General features: G+C 56.5%; 1 protein-coding gene across 1 annotated transcript; it reads right to left on the reverse strand.

Moving 5' to 3' along the window:
* Nucleotides 1-5,219: 5,219 nt before the first annotated feature.
* Nucleotides 5,220-15,728, reverse strand: CBX6 (chromobox 6). Its single transcript, XM_084303207.1, has 5 exons — nucleotides 15,628-15,728; nucleotides 15,398-15,441; nucleotides 15,182-15,247; nucleotides 14,971-15,037; nucleotides 5,220-8,139 (listed from the first exon to the last, which is right to left on the reverse strand). The coding sequence occupies exons 1-5, from the start codon at nucleotides 15,694-15,696 to the stop codon at nucleotides 7,162-7,164; spliced, it is 1,224 nt and encodes a 407-aa protein (XP_084159333.1). The 5' UTR covers nucleotides 15,697-15,728; the 3' UTR covers nucleotides 5,220-7,161.
* Between the last annotated feature and the right edge of the window lie 1,673 nt (nucleotides 15,729-17,401).

The following is a 17,401-nucleotide window of genomic DNA, read 5'->3' on the forward strand; positions in this document are numbered from 1 at the left end:
GCCCGCCGCCAGCAGCACGGCCAGAAACTTCAGGGTGGCAGCGGCGTGGGGGGCGCGGGGCCCGAGGACGGCGAGAAAACGGAGCCGGAGGGACGGACGGACAGACGGACAGCCCGCAGGCAGCCGATGGATGGGCGGATGGACGGACAGACGGATGGATGGATGGACGGATGGCAGCGGCACCGGCGCCGGGGCCCCGTGGCGCCGCCTTTATATGCGCCGGGCGGTGCCGCACGCCCCCCCCCGGCCCGCCCCGGGGCGGCTCCGAGCCCCGAAGCCCCCCCCCAAAAAAGCAGCACCGAGAAAAAATGGGGAAAAAAAGGAAAAAAAAAAGGGAAGGGGGTGATGCTCAGGTGAGCATCCTGCCCCAGCTTGGCTCCTGCCAAGCCTTCAGCCCGTCTCGCCTGGGGATCCGCAAGGGCTGCACGGCACACCAACCCCCTTCCAGCCCGGCTGCCTTTATTTTCAGGTCTCACATCCCAATAAATGTGTCTCCTGTCATCCCATCCCCATTACTGGGGCTGTCTGAGCCGGCACGCTCAGGCACAACCTCACCAATGTCCGTGTGTCCCATCCAGCCTGGCATCCACCCCTCCATCCTTCTTCCTGCTCCAAAAAACGTGGCTAAGACGACTTCATCGGCAGGAGGAGGCGGAAGAGCTGCCCCAGGATGCCCCCACTGTTTGTTTTTTTTGGCATTCAGTGGGGTTGAGGTGAGCCTGGCACGAGCAGCACAAAATCTTTGGCTGTGCTCTGCTTTGGCAGGCAGCGATCTCTGCTAAAAATACAACATTTCTGGAGAGGACAGTCCCAGGACTTTGTGAGCCGCGGATACTGGAGATGTTCCCCAAGGTGGCACCCTCTGGACAAGACTCGAGTCACATCAGGGAACAATAGCATTAAGGAAGTTTGGGGTCAATGGTCGCCTCAGAGGGTGCCAGGCACTGGCTGTGCCTAGAAACTACCCAGAAAGTGTGAAGTCACCACGCTTCTCACCATGGTTCTCCCCTTCCAGCCCTCGTTGCCCCAAACCACCCCCTTTCCCCATCACAGCTCACAACAGAGCATCCTTCCCCGTTGCCCCCATCCCACCTCCCCCCCAGACCCCATCACAACCCCTCCCCAAGAACAACAACCACATTTGGAATGTAACAATTTATTGGGGTTAATTTTTTTTTTCCTTTTTTTTTTTTTTTTTCTTTTTTAACTCCCCATTTCTGGCATTGATACAATATTCAAGAGCAGCAGAAAGAACAAAATGTACAAGAATACAAGAGTAATTAGCACAACCCCCACCCCCAAAACCTGGAGCAAACCAGTTTTTCTTTGCGGGAAGCGCCAGGGGAAGGGGCGATTCAATCGCCCCTCCGGCGGCTGTGCCTCCCACCCATCCGCTCTAGACAGAGTTTAGCCAGCTGGGAACTGGATTAAAAACAAAAACAAAACACCAAAAAAAAAAAAAAAAGAAAAAGAAAAGAAAAAAACGAAAACAGAACAAAAGCAAACACTATTTAAAATGAAAAATGCAAGACAAAAAAAAAATATATAGATATACAATTCATCCGTGCACAATTCTTAAATGCAATTTTTTTTTTCAAAATAATAAAAAAAAATTACAAGATACATATTTAGGTTTGTTTTAAATTAAAAAAAAAAAAATGACCGCCTTCACTCTGTATGCCAAGTGAGGGGGAAATGAAGGGACAGATGGGGTGCACCAGAACCACCAGCACTCTAGGAGTTCGTTCTGCCCTTCTCTAAGAGAAGGAGTAAGGCTCTGGTGCTGCCAAAACTCAAGCGCAGGCAGGATCTGAAGCACCCGAGTACCACAGAGCTCAGTGGGGCAACCTCGGCCTGCTCGGCGTTGGAAGAGTTGCAGGAACCTGCAGGATTCGAGCCTAAGCTTGGCACTGGGGAAGGTGAAAGGAAGAAACAGATGAGGCAGGCCCCTGTCCTCCACCACCACTGGATGACTTTCTACCCAAAAGGGAAACAAACGAAACCAAAAAAATCCCAAAGTAAGAGAGAGAGTCCTCCGTTCTTGAGGAGCAAACAAGGCTTCACGGCGGGGGAGAGGGGGAAGGAGGGGAGGACAGCAAACCAAGCTAACGGGGGCAAGAAGGGGGGCACGGGTATGATGACTTCTTCCTAACACGAGTCATCATGGCCAATTTTTATTTATTTTTTATTCTGTTTGAGAACTTGACCTAAGGCCACGCCTGCAGCGGGCTGGCCCCTTCGGCCACCTACCTGCCGAGGAGAACCTACCTGCCTCTGCTCTGCCTGAGGGGCAGCCTCAGGCCCTATATACCAGGGCAAAGCCAGAGACCCACAAAGCTCAGAACAAAGCCACGAGAGCCGGGGCTCTGCTGGGAGCTGGCTCTGCAGGGGCTCGTCCTGACCATGCCCCTTCTCTCCCTGCAAGACGGATTTTTCCAGCTGCTCCCGAGGCTGGTGTCGCGCTGACCGTGTCCAGCTGCCCTTCCATCACTTTGCTTCCTCCATGTGGCACATCGGGGCTCCTGCTCTGTGCTTTCCAATCCTCCATCCCCGGCACCATTGGAGGGACAGGGGTTCGAGGAAAACCCCTCAGAGGGACCCTCACCTGGGGACAGCCCCACAGAGGCTCCATTTCGCACCGCACAGAGGCTGGAAGGGACAGAAGAGCTGCTGGAGACAGCCTGGTCTCCCACGGGCAGACCAAGAACAGCACCTTTTGCTGCTGGAAGGAGAAATGTGAAGAAAAGAAGAAGAACTCGAAGCCCTGTGGCAGCTTTTTAAGCCCGGCAGCCAGGACAGAGGGCGCTTTGGGCTCGCCGCACGGAGCGCGCACGGGGTGGGACGGGACGGGCTGGTGGCAGAGGGGAGGGGGCGTTCCTTTGATCTTGGGATATTTCTAGATAAAAAAAGTAAAATAAGATCCCAGCTCTTGCACGATTATTGGGCGATTGAAAGATGCAGCGAAAGCAAGCGACATTGGAGTAAAAGGATGCGCCAGGCAAGGAGGAAAAAGGTCTTGTCAGAAGGGGGGGGAAGGAGGCGAGGGGACAAAAAAACAAAAAACAAGCACTTAGCCAGACACGCGCTCCAGGTTTGTCACACCTCCCTGGGGAGAAAGATCTGCTCCCAAGCCGTCTCACTAATGCCACGGCCCAGACCGGGCAGAAGCGGGGGGGACTTGGGACAGCACCCCCAGCACGGCAGAGCCCAGAGAAAGCTTTTCCTCTTCTGCCAGGAGGCCCCCAAAAAGGTGGTCGCCTCCAGGCAGCTGCCGAAACCTCCTCTACAAAGAGGGGCCGGGAAAGGGAGTGAAATCCCTAGGAAGACTCAGCTCAGAGACAGCTCCTACCTGGTAAAGAGCAGGACTGGGTTTCGTTATTTCGTTATGGTTATTTCAGAAACCTCCCTGGGAACATTGGTATGGGGAGGAACGCTCCTCCGAAAACAGAACTCAAGTCGTGGCTCACCACAGCCGGGCCTGCTCACCACAGCCTGTTTTTTTTTCTCTGTTTTCCACCCCGAAAGGAGCTCGCATCTCATCGGCTTCACGCTCTGCTCGGCCAGGAGGGAGGAGAGCACGAGACGGGAGGCTGCGGGAAGCACTGAGAGACCTCGACGGGTAGGGAGGGAGAGAGAAGAGGAAGCTCCCGAGGACAGCAGGGGCTGCGGGAGGCGTCGGTACATCCCTCGCCGAGCCCAGGGCACCAGAGAAGTCCAGGCAGGGAACTGTCCTGGCGTCCCCTGCCTGCCACCTTCTGTTCAGACGCCAACCTCTGGTGGCTCAGAGACCCTAAAAGGAGGAGAGGCGAGTCTGCGTGCCAGGAGGTGAGCCCCCGCTGGGCTTAATCCTCGGGGGGAGGGAGAGGAGAGACGGCGATTTGGCAGGAAAGGTACATGCCCACCCCAAATCTAGCAGCTTGCTGTGCATGCAAAGTCAAGTCAACTGTTTCCGTGTTGCGGGCCTGGCCCCAAGGCTCGGGCAGAACGAGGGCCGGCCCTGGCTGAAGGCCGGGAAAAACCATTTGGAGACTCCACCTTAGCTCACAGGAGAGGGATGGGAGGGAAGGGAACTCACTCCGACACTCGGGAGGCAAGGACGGGCAGGGTTTGCAGACAGGGGTTCCTCCAACACGCAACTTGCCTTTTTCAGCTAGGAGACGGCTGCTCAGTCCCAAGGATGCCTTTCCCTCCAGTTCAAGCAAGCCAAACACCATCCCAGACACACATGCTTCGATACTACAAAATACTCTTTTCTCTAAGGACCGTCTAAAACCACTACAGTTTGTGCAATCACTGCATTTATTAGTCATTTTTAAACTCTCTCTCTCGCTCGCTCTCTCGCGCTCTCTCTCTCCCTGTAGAAATTTTTTTTAAGCTTTTCTTTTTTTTTATGCAAAACTAATCATTTCACTTTTTCCACTCCATCATAAAATCTCCTCTAAAAACACAACAACAAGAGAACAAACATGGCACAGACACAGAGAATTACCTCCCTGTTTTTGTTTTTTTTTGTTTTCCTAGGGCTTACGGGGAAGGGAAGGGGATACTTTCAGATAAACTCCTCCCTCCACCCCGTGCCCTTTCCTAAAGGGCACGGGGAGATCTTTTCCTCCCATCCCCGTTGCGGAGCATGGGCAAAAATTTCGGAGGGGGAGCGCAACCCACGTGAATCCGAGGGTCGGTTGCTCAGCCCCAAGCGGCTCGTCCACCTGAGGGAACTTTTGAGGCTGCTGCTGCCTTCGGGTTAGCCGACCTAACCCGAAAAGAGCACGGGATCTTTGTTTCAGATCCAGAGGTTCAGGGTTTGGGTCCCACCTGGTGACCCCCCGGGGGGGGGATGCGTCACGCAAGCGGCCGAGCTGTGTCTGCAAGCCGGATCGTACTCCTTTCATCGTACTCCTTTCTTCCTCCAGAGGATCTACCATGAGTTCCTCTGCCACAACAAGCCCCCCCGTCTCCTCACCACAGGAAGAAGGTCCTCGCGGAGTAGCCCTACAACGACCCCACTGTTTTGCTCTTCACAGACAGTCCCCTTCGCTTGTCACTCTGGAGAGAGGCAAAAACCCTTCAGTTAAACAACTCCTGCCCCCTCGCCCCCACAGAACACCGCACAAGAGACACTGGGGAAAAGGATTCTGCCAAGCGAACACACCTTGGCCAAAACACATCAAGAGTTTCCTATTAAAGTTCCCTTTTTATCTCCCACTTAAACGCTTCGGTTTGTGTTTTTTGTTTTGTTTTTGTTTTTTTTTTTCAGGACCTCATTACCACGAAACGAAACACATCACCACACGCACACCAAACAGCAACTGAACGACCTAAAGTGACTGGCCGGTTTGCATCCACCCTACAAAGAAGCTCCTCTTATCCTGCAGCCTCCAAATAGTTGATTTTTTTTGTTGTTATTGTTGTTGTTTAGAAGGGGGAAGAAGAGAAATATCTCCTTGCTATTTCCCGAAGAGCTTTTCCCTCTAGGTACAAACTTCGAAGCTGCAGTCGCACGGATAGGCTATGCTAAAATAAGGGATCCCCGGGTGTGCCAGGCACAGGAAAAGATGCCAAAGTAAAGACACAAAGAATACAGGCAGGTATTAATACAGACACGCACACGAGTCCAACGAGTTATAGGAAGCCTTAGCTGGGTGAATGGATCGGGGAAGTCTCTTTCTCCCTGCCCCTAAGCTTCAGCTGTGAATGCGACCGCATCCCCAAAGCCTCCACTGAGCTCTTAAAGGAGAGGAAAAGGAAGAGGGGTGCCAAGGGGGGAAGCTCCCGAGCAGAAGGGAATCCCCTTCCTCCACCCTTTTCCACCTCTGCACCATGTAGGTAGAGGTAAAACCCCTTGGCCCCATCCCAGGGATGGGGACGGGGCTGAGAGGCGAGGCTGTGTCGATCCATCAGCACCTCTTTGCCTTGCCACATGCAAGAAGGGGGAGAAAGGGGAGAAAAGGAGCAGCACCTCACCCTGATGCCCACCGCTGACACGGAGCCCAGCAAGCCAGAAGAGGCAGGAGAAGGAGAGAGCCTGTTCTGGACACGAACAAGGGCGGTCGGGGCAAGAGGGAGCCGTGAGGAAAAGGAGGGCCAGCGAGGGACAAAGAGAAGGGATTTGTGGATCGACCCAGGGGTGCTCTCAGGGGAGAGGACCAGCACACGCGTGCTTCTGATGCAAGAGAGACAGTTATTTCTTGTCAGCACCTTTGGGTGACAGTTGTACGGGCCCTTTCAGATCCCGAAAGGGCAGTGGGGAGCCCTCTTCCCCGGCTGCGGGACGGACGCACGGCCTCAGCCCCGCTCCCACCACAGAAAGGCCAGGAGGGAGAAGGACATCTCATGCCCTCTCCCCCAAGCAAGTGCAAGTGCTGAAGGCCAGGAGGAAGATCTGGCTGGAAGCAGGCTCCTCTTTCTCCTCCCTCTCCCCCCTGCAAGGCTGAGCAAGGCGGAAGATGCAGGAGGAGGAGGAGGAGGAGGAGGAAGAGGAGGGCGCGGGTCACCTGAAAGCGTCCGGCCAACTGCCAAGGTAGCACCAATAGTTGGAGGGAAGGGGAAGCCGACGTGGGACGGTTTGTGGTGTGGGGCAGCCCCACGGCCCCAGCTTCGTCCCCAGCACCTTGCAGGCACCTCACGCCCCTCTCCTCCTTGCCCCGGGGGGCCTGGAGCAGCAGCACTGTGTGAGATGGCGGCTCCAGGCGGCGGGCCAAGGAGGGCGAGGACTGTAGGGTCGGCGTGGTGGTGGTGGGGAAATAGAGGGATGGAAGAGACTGCATGCACCGTGAGGGGGGAAGGCTCATGGGGTGGGGGCTCCAGTCCTCTCCCGTCCGCCCCTCAAGGCTCCGGAGCTCCTCTGCGGTTTTTGTCGAAGATGGAAGGGGGAGGAGGGGGAAGAGCGGCCCAAAGGCTCCGCCGCCGGTTGGACAACACCACACTCAAGGACAAACAACCACTCGCCAGCCCCACCGCCGCCTCCTGCTCCCCCCCCCTCCAGCCTCCGGGCAGGCAGGGAGGAGGAAGAGGAGGAGGAGGAGGAGGAAGGGCGACGGTGAGGGACGAGGGACAGCGCAGGGGAGAAGGAGAGAACCAAGGACAGCCATTCACACCACGACTTCTCGCAGGGAGAGCTCCCCCCACGGCCCCCCGGAGCAGGGGGGGGACCTGGCTCGCTCACTTGCTGCCGCCTCCCCCGCCGCCCGCCGCCGCCGCCACCTTCTCGAAATCCTCGGCGTTGCAGAACTCCTTGATGGTGACGGTGAGGAGGTTGCTGGTGACATCCGTGACCACCACGTTAGAGCAAGGGGACATCTCGGGACGCCAGTCGCCGGCCTCCTGCTCCGGCTCGGAAGAAGAAAGGGACAAGGAAGGCGTCTGCCCCCCGCTGCAGCCCCCTGGGGGGGGACGCTTGCTGGTGGCCGCCGACTCGGGTGGGATGGAGAGGTCGAGGACCTCGGACTCGCGCCAGTCGGGGACGGCCGGGCTGAGGGTCTCGGGGAGCAGCTTGGGAGGGGAATCATCTGGGTCGGACGAGGAGTGGGGGGCGGGCGAGGGGCAGCCGGAGGAGCTGGAGCTGGGGGCGTCGTACGGGGTGGAGCCCATCATGAGCCCGCAGGAGGCCGCCTGGGAGCCTTCGGCCTCCCCTTTGCCTTCCAGGGAGGGGGCGGGCGCAGCGGAGGGCTTGTTGTAGAGCGAGAAGCCGCCGAACTTCATGTGGCGGATCTGGGTGCGGAGGACGCTCTCGCTGAACTTTTTGCTCTTGCCGATGACGCGGTTTCGGGAGGGGATCTTGGGCCGAGCCAGGGCGCCCGTGCCGTTGGCCGGCTTGCCGCCTTTGTCAATGACTTTGAGGTTGAGGATGATGCGGCTGCGCTTGGGCTCGCGGGGCTTCACCTTGCGGTTAATGATGCGGACGGTCTCCGAGAAGGGCGAGACGGGGGGACGGATGCCGGCCCCGCCGCCCACGCTCCCCCCGTTCTGGGGGTCCGGGCGAGGCAGGGGGCGGCGGGACATGCGGTGGCACCGTCGGATGTCTTTCTTGAGCCGGTGCACCGCAGCGCTGGAGTGGAGCTTGGGAGACGAGGTGCTAGAACCGGGCTTGACAGAAAAGTGTACATCCCCAATGTGGAGGGCCTCCGCCTGGGCCCGAGCCTGCGGTGGTGGGGAGAGAGAAAAAAAAAACAGGGTCAGAGAGGTAGCCTAAGCACAGCCCCATCTCAAGCCGGGCGCGGAACAGCAATGCCAGGTCACACACACGACAACCACACATCCACACCACCTCTCCTCGAACCCACTGGTGATCTGGGCCCCAAAAACGCAGCTCTGTTGGCGGGAGCTCCCACTTTCAGTGCCAGACTGCCAGTTCTGTCCCCAGCCTGGCACCGAGGGGGCATCCCAAACTGAAATCCAGTCTCAAGAGAGGGGGCTCATTCCCCTGTCCTCTGGGAATGAGCAAGAGATGAGGGGGAGGCAGAGAGTACCACATCCAGTTCGCTTTTCCCCCTCCCAGCAAGACATATCTGCTCTTCCACTAGGCACAGTAGGTCTTGAAAAACAAAGATGAAGGTGGGTGAGGGTGGTCTGATGGAAGTTGTCTTTGCTAAGCACAAGAAACGCGGAGACCCAAAGCTTAATTTTTAACGAGAGGCCACAGGCAGGCTGCTGAGCCCTGTTCTGCTGGGTGAGCAAGGTCCGATGTTCAAAGCCGGAGATGAGGCGAGCTGGAGATCGAGTGAAGTTTAACTGCATCTCCAAGGAAGCCACTGCTTCGCCCTTTTGAACACCGAACCTTTTAAAGGCTGTTATTGAAACAGCAGGAGCAACACTGCCTTAACTGCTTGGTGCCAGCCCCCCAAGAGCCAGGGCAGAGGAACAAGACTTCCAAGCTCTTCTGTCCCTCGGAGACAGCAACCTGGTTCACAAATCTGAGAGACGGGAGCAATTCCAACCCCATCCTCAGTTTAATGGGGCGAGCCCCCTCTCCCGTTACCCGTCTAGCGAGCAGCTTTCCCCATCTCGTGGGCACAACCAGAACTGCAGTGCTACGAGGCAGCTGCTTTGCTTCCCCAACTTTTTCTCTCCGCTTGCCCCCTCACGCAAGCCAAGCTTGGGATGGCCGCCTGCCAGCTGAGAGCTTAAGCACTCCAACACCATCTCCTTTGTCGCCCTGCAGGCTGTGCCTCCTACCGAAGAAACGCCTGGGGAAAAAAAAAAAAAATGTTCTTGTAAAGGCAGCAATCTAACAGATCTAAGCGAGGGGCCCAGGCCTGCTCTTGCACAATGAGCTCAGAGCCCTGGGCCCGCGGCCCCAGAGAGCTCTGCCGTCACCTCGTGCCCCTCGCCTCCCACCGAGGGCCCAACAAGAAGCACAGACCTTGAACGAGGAGGGAGCGGGGACTTGAAGACATTTTGTTCCTCCCTGGCTAAGGCTGGGTTGTTCCCTGCAGTTCTCCTTACATCCTGGCTGTAAAAGGAGTGCAAGGATGAGGCCTCCTTCCCCTGGCGTATGCGAAAATGCAGACTGAAGGTTCGCCTGCGGCGGGGATTCAGCCTCATGCATCACCCCACGCCCAAAACGGTTCAGAAAAGGGATAGACACGGTTCTGTCTCAGGCATCCAACAGGCTGGAGCACAGCAGCAGCTCCGGATGAATCCCCTGCCCCTTGCCTCAACTCTCCGTGCTCCTACCCCAACCACTCATGATGTGGAGACTCCCATGACAGGGGGAGCGTCAATGCTGGCCACTTCTGAAGTCCTGCTGCTGTCCCATTTTCTGCCTGTGCACATCGATCAGCTCCTGCCCTGTCCTTACAGAGATCTGCCTTTGCTTGGTGCTTATGGAGCAGCTAGCACCCGGCACTGCTCCATGCCTAGGACTCTCCCAGCGTGCCACGACAACCAGGTCTCCTTCATTTACTACGTGCCTGCATTTCCAGTTACTTCTGGGGCACTTCTTCAAGGCTGAAGCTGCCTCCAACTCACGTTTCAGCTCTCTGCATTCATTAAATTCCCGTTTTGGTGCTCTCCACGCAGACTGCATGATCCGTTGACCTCCTTGGCCAAACTCTTTAGAGACAGGGTAAGCAGGGAGCTCCCCAGCTGCTCCGCTGCTGCTCCCAGCGCTCAGCTTCAACACCACTTCCACAGAACAATATGCAAATCTGCAGGTTACCTTCAGCTTGTTTCTCCAGGTAAGGTTTCAAGAAAAAAAATAGTATCGGGTGCTTTATCTAAGACCAACCCCCACAGCTCTCTCTCACTCACGAAGCTCCGTATTCCTAGCGCAGGATCAGGTTTATTCAGGCATCGACTTCATGACCTCCGGTTCCTTCCCTGCAGAGCACAGGGCGTTTTTGGGGCTCGGTCATTTCCTTCTCTTGCTTCCAACTTCAAGCAATGTGCACCTGCTGTTTCCAGGAGACTCCGCGTGCGGGTTTAGCTGCTGGAAATGTACCTCTCCCTGCTACAGGTGCGTTGCTCTACCACGCTTGAGAGCTGTACGAGCACCGAGGCTTTGACAACAAACCTGTTCCATCCTCTTGGCCACCTCACCGGGTCATTACTCAACCCAGAACTCTTCCAAAATGGGAACTACCTCGCTGGGGCTGGCTGTTTGCACCCGCAGGGTTTGCTCACCGCTGAAGGAGTGCTCAGCACGGCCATGAAGCAATTCGCTCTCGGCTTACAGCTCAGCCTACATCAGGAGGCAGCTTCTGGAGGCTTGCTGCAGTGCTCTGTCACGAGAGCCAGGCAATTGCTAGGATCGCTTCCCTTCCCCCCGCTTCCCTTTTGGGATATGTATCACCTTTATTTAGCTTGTACAGCTCTTTCCCATTGCCTCTGGGAGCTCGTATTATCTCCCTTGTTCCCTACTATTTCTGAATAAATGTCCCTTGAGGCCCAGCGAGCATATTTGTTCATTCATTCCCTTAACGCGCTGAGGCGCACAAGCACGTACACCGACACGTGCTTTGGGAAGGCCTGCTTACCTGATTTGTATCAAAACCTTCGCAAGGTCCTTTTTTTGTTTTGTTTTGTTTTCCTTCCAGATTGCAAGGCAACAGATTTCTCGTTAATTATTTCAAGATCGAGTGATTTCCCGTAGCACCGCCGCGCCACAGCAGCGCTACTCTCTCGCCCATTACTGGTTCTGCTTTGTCTTTCATTCTCCACCTGCATTCCCACAGTCCTTGTTCCAAACGGCACTTGCAAGAGCTCCTCTTTCCCCTTTCTGGCTGCCATTCTGCCTTTTTATTGCCCTTTTTCTTCTGCAGCCTTCCAAGCGGCAAGGCGACGGCAAGCCAGTTCAGAGCACAGCTCTCCCAAGCAACCCCGCCATAAACCAAAGTTTCCCTCCTGGATGGGGAACAAAATGCTACAAAGGGGGAACAGGCTGCTTTCAAACCGCTCGGGGATAATTTACGAACGGGGAGGAGATCAAAAGAAAGCCAGCTCCAACTTCAGAGTTCAAGGAAGGGCGAAGTGACAGAACAACGCGCTGCTCTGCCCCTTCGGCCCCCCTCTCCTTCGCTCTGCTCTCGGTTACTGATCTCTCCCTATTAACCTCCTCCAGCCTTTTTCCCCTCAGTGTATTTCCAGCCACCCCGAAGGGGAGTCTTTGCTAGCCACCCACTGAGCCTGGAGACCGGGCTCTGGCTCTTAATAGCACGCGCTAGACTTTATTAGATTAGCTGGTGAGTTTTGCATTCCTCACAGCGGCGCGCTGAGGGAAAAGCAAAGCATAAAGAGCAAACCAAGCAGGGGGGAAGAGGAAGATAACCACGGCGTGCACGAGAGGTTCGTGCCTCTCTCTAACCTTGCACAAGCAGCCCCTCCACCCTCAAGCTGAAGGACCTGTCCTCAAGGAAGGCTTCTGCCGAAGAAGCAGGAGGGTTCGAGCCTCACGCGCCGCGCTGCCCGTTTCAGACCGGGGGCTCTGCTTCCCAGGCACAAAGCTCGCAGCATACCAGGAGCCTCCCAAGAATTACAGCCTCCCGCCAAGCTTGATCTCAGCTGTGGGAAAGTTTGCCCCTAGTACGCAGAGGATAAAGACCCATTTCCTGCCCCAAAACTCTGCTGTTGGAATTCGCAGGGGTCCCTTACGGGGCCGGCCATCTCGGTAGCGGCCCCGCAGAGCCCAGCCCGTGGTTTCCCTTTGCAGGCTGGTCGAAAGGGCAAGCGTTGTGCAGCTCTCTGCAACCGGAGCCTGGCTCAGAAAGGCAGCAGGTGGCTGAAGATGCAGCTTTTCAGAGCTTTTCCCAAGGCGTGGGCCTCTAACCTGCTGGAACGCTTTCTGCAAACCCCCCTGGGTGCCTGTCTGCAGCTTTCGACAACTAATCCCTGGATAAACCTATCCCCACCTGCAACCTAAAACACCCACGCAGGCCAGGGGACAAGGATGTACCAGAGCACATATTTCCACGCCTTCCTGGAGGCTCAAAAGACCAAGTTCAAGCACTGACACACGCGGAAGATCCCAGCAAGCCACCGAGCCGAGGGCAGCCCAGTCGGCCAAAGCAGTCCTAGGCCAGGCTCCGACTTGAACGTCACTCCATCCAGGCCTAATCTGCTCAGCCAGCAGATCAAAAAGAATATTGTTCTAACTGCCAACCCCAAAGGCTCCCTCCGGGAAGCGAGAGTCAAATTTCTCCCCCTGCTTCCGAAATTCTCACTGGCAAGAGATCCCGCAGCCGGGAGCCACAAAGGTCGCTGGCGATGCGCGAGGCAGAGCCGAGTCCCGCTCGTCCCGCGGCAGCGCCAGCCCCGTGGCGTTATCAGAGGCCACGCCTGCATCTTCAGCAGGTCAGAAGCTTTGACCGAGCCGCACGGGGAGCGAACACGACCTGCTGATTCGTGTGCCGGTCCCAGCTGCTCCTCTAGCTGCTCAAGGTTTGCCTGAACAGAGCTCCAACAAGTTGAGATGGAGCTGGCTGAGACGCGGTTACTTCTCGCTGCCTGGCCCGGGGTGTTGTTTTTTTTTTAAGGCAGGATCAAAAGTCGCAGAAAACGGCAAATTGGAACACCGGCAGCTTCACCAGCTCTGTCTCTCCAAGCTGCAAACGGAGTGAGAGCGACGGGGCTCTGCCCTGCCCTGCCCAAGCGGGCAGCAGCCTTCAGGAGAGCACGTCTTCCCCCTCATCTCGTCCCACCTTCTCTGAAGTACCAAACCTAGCAGTTACACAAACCTACGGGTTTTCGGTAACATTTGAGAAGCTGGCAGAGGGAAGATGTGCCACGGAAACGTGTCAGGGATGTGATTCAAAGGATGCTGTTGAATAATTCAGGTTCCAAGTTTGGGAGGTTTTAAAGAGCAAGGGGGAGAAGAGGAGGAATGAGTGGGTTTTTGTTGTTTTCTTTTCCCTCGCTTTTTTTTTTTTTTTTTTGTGGCTGTTTTTTTGTTTGTTTGTTTGACTGAGAACAAAAAATTGGCAACGGATTTTGCCGTAACACGTTCAGAATCAAAAGAAAATAAACTGATTAGCCACGGTAAAGTCAAAAGCACAGAATAAACAAAGAAGGAAGACACTCTTCTACCACCGAACAATGCCAGGTGTTACAAATACCAGCATTTTTTAATTCAAGCAGAGACCTATTCTAAGCCAGCGGTTTCCCTTTAAGCTTCCCTCTGCATTGTTGGAACCCTGCACACTAGGGTTTCATTTAATGCATGACTGCCAGAAAGAGAAAAACCAACTAGTCCAGTTTCCCTGTACACAGATGAAGAGGTGGTACCGATCGCTTACGTTTGGCATTTCTGTGTCTGCAGACTGAAAAACTGTGAGCAGCAGAAGAGGCGAACGGAGGACAGAAGAGAAGGAGGACAGATCTAGCACCAGGACTTTCGGAGGATTACCACTGTCCCCTGGGTTTTGCTCGGGGCATCAGAATCCGCCCGTTGCTGCATTTCTCCTACGTTACGCACTCTCACAGCGGAGCAGAGGTGACACCCTACCCCTGGTTGTTCCCAGTGCTCATTCAGTTCAAGTGCTACACTAACTTGAGTAAAGCTCCTGCTGCTGTCAGCAAGAGGAGAGCATTAACCTGTTTCACAGATGGGGAAGCATGCACAAAGGCTAAACGACTTGCTCAAAGCCACAGACTGCCTGGGTGATGGAGACACCTCGCTACACGGTCCGCTCTGGCCGTCCCAGGGCTTCACACTGGATCGAAACCAGGGAAGCTCTGAATTTCCTTATGTGCCTTAATCATACAAAGGTGCATTGTGCTTCTACTACGTTCATCTGAAGTCTGTGATCAAGATAGTTGGGGGAGGTTGTGGGGGGGAGGAGGAAGGAAAGCAAGGAGTGCTTTCCTTTGGACTAATAAATCCACAGAGCTCGCATAGATGTCACACAGCTACCAGGCTTCCGAATTAAAAAAAAATAAGTAAAAAATGTAAGGGGAGAGCTGCGCTAGGACTCCCTTCGTCATTCTTCCCTGCAAGAAGGCAGAGCTGCTACAACGATACCTCCTCGCAAAGGCGCAGGGTCTATCAGAGAGGCACCGCCAGCTCCAGCTGCTACCCTACACGCAGCAGAAACATTCCTTACCCCCCCAAAAAAATAAAACAAACAGCAAAACCAAACCAGCCTGCAGCTTACGGATCAAACCACGCGGCTCCCGCGGAGCACCCAGACGCTGCAACGCGAGCAGCAAGCGGCAGGACCCCCGGCACGGCCGCTCGGCGCGCTGCGAAGTGGCAGGAGGCTGCTGGAGGCAGCGGGGAGCGGTGCAGGCTCGCTCACTACTGCGACAGCGGCAGGAGGCCGTGCAAGGAAGGAGGAAGGGGGGGAAAGGAAAGGAAAGGATTCCGGAGCAGGGAACCGCAGCCTCGCCACGCACAGCCCTGCGGGTGCCTCCCTGCCCCCTGCCCCGAGCGGGGCGCGCGGAAGCGCGGTGCTTCCAAGGGCACGGCTCCGCCAGGGGTCCGGCGGTGGTGGCGGTGGCGGCGGGCTAGGCCCGAGTTGTTTAAATAAGAGTTACCTTCAGGAGAAAAGTTTTGGGCTTCGGTCCTCTCTTCTTGGGGCCGTACAGCTCCCGTTCCCGTTCCCTTTGGGGAGCCGAAGCGGGGAGGAGAAGTTAGAAGGGGGTCCGGCGGTGGGGGGACGCGCGGCCGCCCCCCCCCCTTTCCGCCCCGCTCGCCCTTGCGGCACCCCACGGCTGGGGTAACCCTACAGGGCCTGGCCCTACTCACTTCTGCTCGAAGGCGGCGATGAGGCGCGAGTCCAGGATGTTCTCCTCGGGCTCCCAGGTGCTGTACCTGCCGGGGCGGGTTGGCGAGACAGGAGCAAAAGGGGTGAGCCCCCCAGCACCCCCATAGATCCCCTACCAGACCCCATGCAACCCCCCCCCCCCCAGGGAGAGGGGGGGAGGGAAGGGGGGGGGGGGGGCGCTGCCCCATTGCACTCACTTGATGGCCCAGCCCTTCCATTTCACCAGGTACTCGATGCGCCCCTGAAAAACACGGGGGAGGGAAGGGGAAGGGGGGGGTAAAAAAAATAATAATAATAAATAAAAAAAAAAAAGATGGGGAGGGGGGATAAAGGGAGGTGAGAGCAGGTCGGGGGAGGACCCATAGCAAGCAGAGGAGCATCCCATCCACCCCACAACCCCCCCCAGCACCCCATAGCGGCCCCGCACCTTTCGGATGCGCCGCTTGATGATGGACTCGGCGGCGAAGACGCGCTCCCCCACTGCAGACAGCTCCATCTTGGGCTCCTCGGCGGCGGCGGCGGCGCCCACAGCCCATAATAATCCCGCCCGCTCCGCCTGCCCCCCCCCTGCACCGCTCCGCCCCGCTCCGCTCCGCTCCGACCGCCCCCAATGCGCCCCCCCCCCCCCCCAGCCCCAATCCCAACCCCAACCCCAACCCCAAGGCGGGGACGCGCACGCCCGCGCGCCCCCTCGTGACCCGTCCTCCCCCCCCAAAAAAAAATAAATTGTGAAAGGGGGGGGTTAATGGGGTCGAGGGGGGGGGGGGTTGGTATGAAAAGGAGCGATGCGAAGTGTAGAAGGATGGGGAAAAAATGGGGAATGAATCAAAAAATGTAAAAAAATAAAATGGGAGGGAAAAGTGCAAAAGGCCTCGTTTCGCTGCTTTTCGCGTCATCGCCTCTGTCTCGTCGGGCGCTGCCGCGAGGGAAACAGGCCCCAAAATCGTAGTAATGATCATAAAAAATCAAGTGGGTGGGTGCTGGGGGGGATTCCCCGCCTTGAGTGCTCCGTAAAAGCGCCCCCAGTTACCATCTTGCAGGTGGTAACGGGGCAGGAGGGGGGAGCTAAACCCCAATAATGCCCAACAAACCCCAGTGAACCCCAAAAACCCAACAAATGCCCCCAGAAAAACAGCAAACCCCAGCCAAACGCAAAATGACACAAAATGGCAGCCAGGCCAGGAGTCCCCACGGCCCCGTGTTTGTGCTCAGCCCTCATCCTGCACCGTGAGGCGCCTGGAAAAGAACTGGTGGCCAGCACCCGTCGTATTGTGGTGTTTTTAATTGCGTTGATTAATGCTGTCCATACAAACGAGTGCTTCAGGCTCCCCATCCAGGTGCCCCCAGTAAATGGGGGGCTCCCCAGGGCCTGCTCCTCGCCCCCTGTGACAGGAGGGAGCCCAGGCCTGCTGCGTGGCCCCAGACCTTGTACAGGTCTCACCCCAGCCCTGGCTTTTTGGCCTCTTTCCTTTTTGGCCTCTCCGAGCAGAACCAGCAGCTGAGGAGCCACATCCCTGGGTATTTCCTTTATTTCCTTCCCATTTCCAGGAAAACTCTCAGACAGAGGAGACGGTGGTCCCAGAGCAGCTGCTGGTCCTCACAAGAAAATTGTTGGGAAGCAACAAAACATGTGGGTGCAACCAGGCCTTCCTCACTACAACCCCTGGCACGCAGCATTTAAGCACAGGAGGTGTGAGAACATTTTTATTTTATCGATATAAAATAAAATAGTATCGATACCACCTGCTCCGAGCCCCCAGGCCCGCGATTTTGCAGGCTGGTGGCCCGCAGGGTTGGCATCTCCACCCAAAGGGCTCTGAGAGGTGCTCAGCCACCGCTGCCGCTCCAGCACTTCTGTTTTCTCCAGCACCGCACGGATCGGAGGGGTGGCACAACAACAGATTATTAAAATACACACACACACGCACAGCATCCCGATTAACCTTTAATCCAACCACCACACGCACGGGAAAGGCCAAGCTGCCCAGCTGCGAGCGCCAGCCAGCCTCTGCAGCGTTGGCAGGGGAAGGACGGCACAGGCTCTGGAGCGGGTTCTCCCATCCCGCTGCACTGCAGCAGCTTCTTCCTCCTCCACCTGACTCGCGAGCTGCTGCCAGAGAATTAGTGGCTGGCTGGGGGCCTGCTCCAGTGCCACCGGTCACATCCAGCCCTGCCGACCACGCTCTGCTAAGGCCTGAGCT

Source organism: Netta rufina (assembly GCF_964035555.1).
Source record: "Netta rufina genome assembly, chromosome: 1".
Lineage (NCBI taxonomy): Eukaryota > Metazoa > Chordata > Aves > Anseriformes > Anatidae > Netta > Netta rufina.